This window comes from Pagrus major, chromosome 4 (assembly GCF_040436345.1).
Source record: "Pagrus major chromosome 4, Pma_NU_1.0".
Classification (NCBI taxonomy): Eukaryota; Metazoa; Chordata; class Actinopteri; order Spariformes; family Sparidae; genus Pagrus; species Pagrus major.
The window spans coordinates 14,100,642-14,103,141 of NC_133218.1; the positions used below are offsets into that span (position 1 = coordinate 14,100,642).

The 2,500-nt window shown below is 41.1% G+C and overlaps 1 protein-coding gene across 1 annotated transcript in view; it reads right to left on the reverse strand.

Annotated features, from left to right (window-relative positions):
* The window catches only part of asb7 (ankyrin repeat and SOCS box containing 7), a 17,416-nt gene that overhangs the window by 1,971 nt on the left and 12,945 nt on the right, over window positions 1–2,500 (reverse strand). The window contains exon 5 of the mRNA XM_073463749.1: window positions 1–8. This exon is cut by the window's left edge and continues 1,971 nt beyond it. Within this exon, the coding sequence (XP_073319850.1) occupies window positions 1–8 (8 nt within the window). The remainder of the gene's footprint in view (window positions 9–2,500) is intronic.

Here is a 2,500-nt window from a genome sequence, read left to right on the forward strand (position 1 = left end):
CGGTTGTCCTGAAAGAAGAGGAACATAAACATTTATTACACAGTGGAATAAGACCTGGTAGTATGCTCATTACTACATCCTGACCAAGCAGCAACCTCCAGAGCTGAAAATGAAGCCAATGCTGAAGTACCAAAAACTGCAGTTCCTCAAAATGCCACTTGAGGCTGGCACAATAAGCAAGTCGATCCCTGAAGGAGCAAATGATAAAGTGAAATGTTTACAAGAAAAATTAGATTAATAGATTTATGTTTGATACCAACTAACATCTTCGCTTTCGCTCATTACTGGCTACATAATCAGGGTGATTAGTTGGAAGGCTGGCCCAGGAAAACAGCAGTCGATAAACGTAAATTTAGCTAAATTTGGCCAAAGACTTACTTGAAAGTTATTTTGAGGAGATTCCCAGAAACCCAATGGCTTACACTTTCAAGGCAGTGAGGAAAAGAGAGAAAGAGTAGGGTTCAAACTCTAGTTAGTTTAGAAGACCAGCCATCGGTTCCCCGAGGAGCAAATAGATGTTTCTCCTTTCATACGACCTGTTTGCTGCTGCATTACCATGGTGACGCCGCAGCCGTACAAGGGGGGGCTGCACATGATAACTGTAGACGGGTGGCAGCATAGTGCTTGAATTCTGATGATTCCTCATTTGACCACAATGTGCTCAGCAATGGCAGAGTGGCGCTGTCCGTATTTCGGCTGGTTGACTCCACAGGAAGGGGATGTATATAGTCAAATGCTACATCAATGGTCAATGTCAGTCAGTCAAGGCTATATTAATATGACTGCTTCGGTTGATATTCGACTTTAACAGTTAAATGAACTCAAGATGTGTAACTACATATTTTTCAGTTGGCATTGCGTATACCCACTTCTAAATCCCCTCTGGTGCGCATCTTCGTTACACTGTTTGAGGGATCCATAGGTAACTGCATACTTGTGGACGCAACCATCACTAATGCTCATTAATGCTCAAGGATGTTGTAGCAGGGGCACTGAAACGCTGTATGACAATCTCCATTCAAGCAGAAATCAGGGAATACTCTACAGAGAAAGCAGTGACCACCGGGCAGCATAGAGGAGTACCAAAGCCAGATAAAGCCCTGTCAGTAGCAAAATACAGTATTTGATAAAGGTTTTTTTTTGTTGTTATTTCTTGTGGTTCAACAGTCATAACCACAGTTGAGTGAACTACATTATATGGGCATTGAGACAGTGAGAATGCCACAGAGAGGAGGTAACAGGGACAGACTCCTGCTCCAGACAGAAGCTTATTGGAATCACTTCCTCCACACTCTGATTCCAAAGGGACTGAATGAGGAGATGTTTCCTGTCATACAAACATGTGCTATGTGGTTTCTGTGATACAGTTAGGTGCTATTCTGTTGTGAGATTTAGTTTTGTTTGTATGAGACCCTGCGTGGTCCTTGGCTCTCCTTCAAAAGGATTCAGCTCCCCCTATTGGAGTATATCTGTTGTGCAGGTTTGGATAACCTATAATTAGCACACCTGTGTAGTTTCACTGTAATTTTGCCAGAATACACGCTGAGGAAGGGCGTCTTGCCCGAAACATCCGTGTGGCAAGAATGAACAGTTTGATGAGAGTGCTGTCCTTTATTTTTCTTTTGAAATTTCATTATATGAAATAACAATACGAGATCTGACTCGACATCCTTAGATATTTAATTTTTCATCTTTCTGGAAAACCTAATATTTCTGTTGTGGTGGCAATTCTAAATATTGCCAAATAGCTATTAATATTTTAATTTAACCACATTTGAATGGAGATCAGTACAATTTACAACTGTACTGGCTTACTACTTTTTACTTGAGGGGGGAAAACAGAGCCCAAACAAACAGGAACAGAGAAAATCATTTTGATTCTACAGAGATGGCGGTGGAGATTAGGACTCCCTCTTCTGCCACGGTAAGAAAGCTGGGCTGTTGAACTTGCTTCTTATGGTTGTGGTGGGGCGCTTATTAGGGTTGGGACACAACATCGATATGGCAATATATCGTCGTCCTTCCTTAAACTGCCTTATATCGATATTTTAATTTAAAAATAAGCTTTAAACAGATTCCCCTGACACTTTGACTCCCCAGTGTCGCTACTTCAAGGCTCCTCGCAGTGGGCTTATCACATGAATGAGGGAAACTTGAACTGAAGTTAACCGGCTGAAGTTTACAGTGGGATCATGGCGGACAGCAATGTCAAGAAAGTTACGTTAAGAGATGCCCCAGCGACATTTAATAGGAAAAACAAAATCGATAAAGAATATACGATATGCAAGAAGTGTCTGGTAAAAGTAAAGTACACGGGCAAGTCATGCACTATGTGGCATATTATTCAAAGGTGTTTCATGTTTAGCTAATTTCCATACAATATATTGAGGAGCAAAAACGTGAAAGTGTAGGATTTAAATTTTTTTTACTTTACTTTAGCGGTAGTATAGAAAATACACAGTCACTGACCGTCATCTCAATACCCCAGGCTGTACAACCA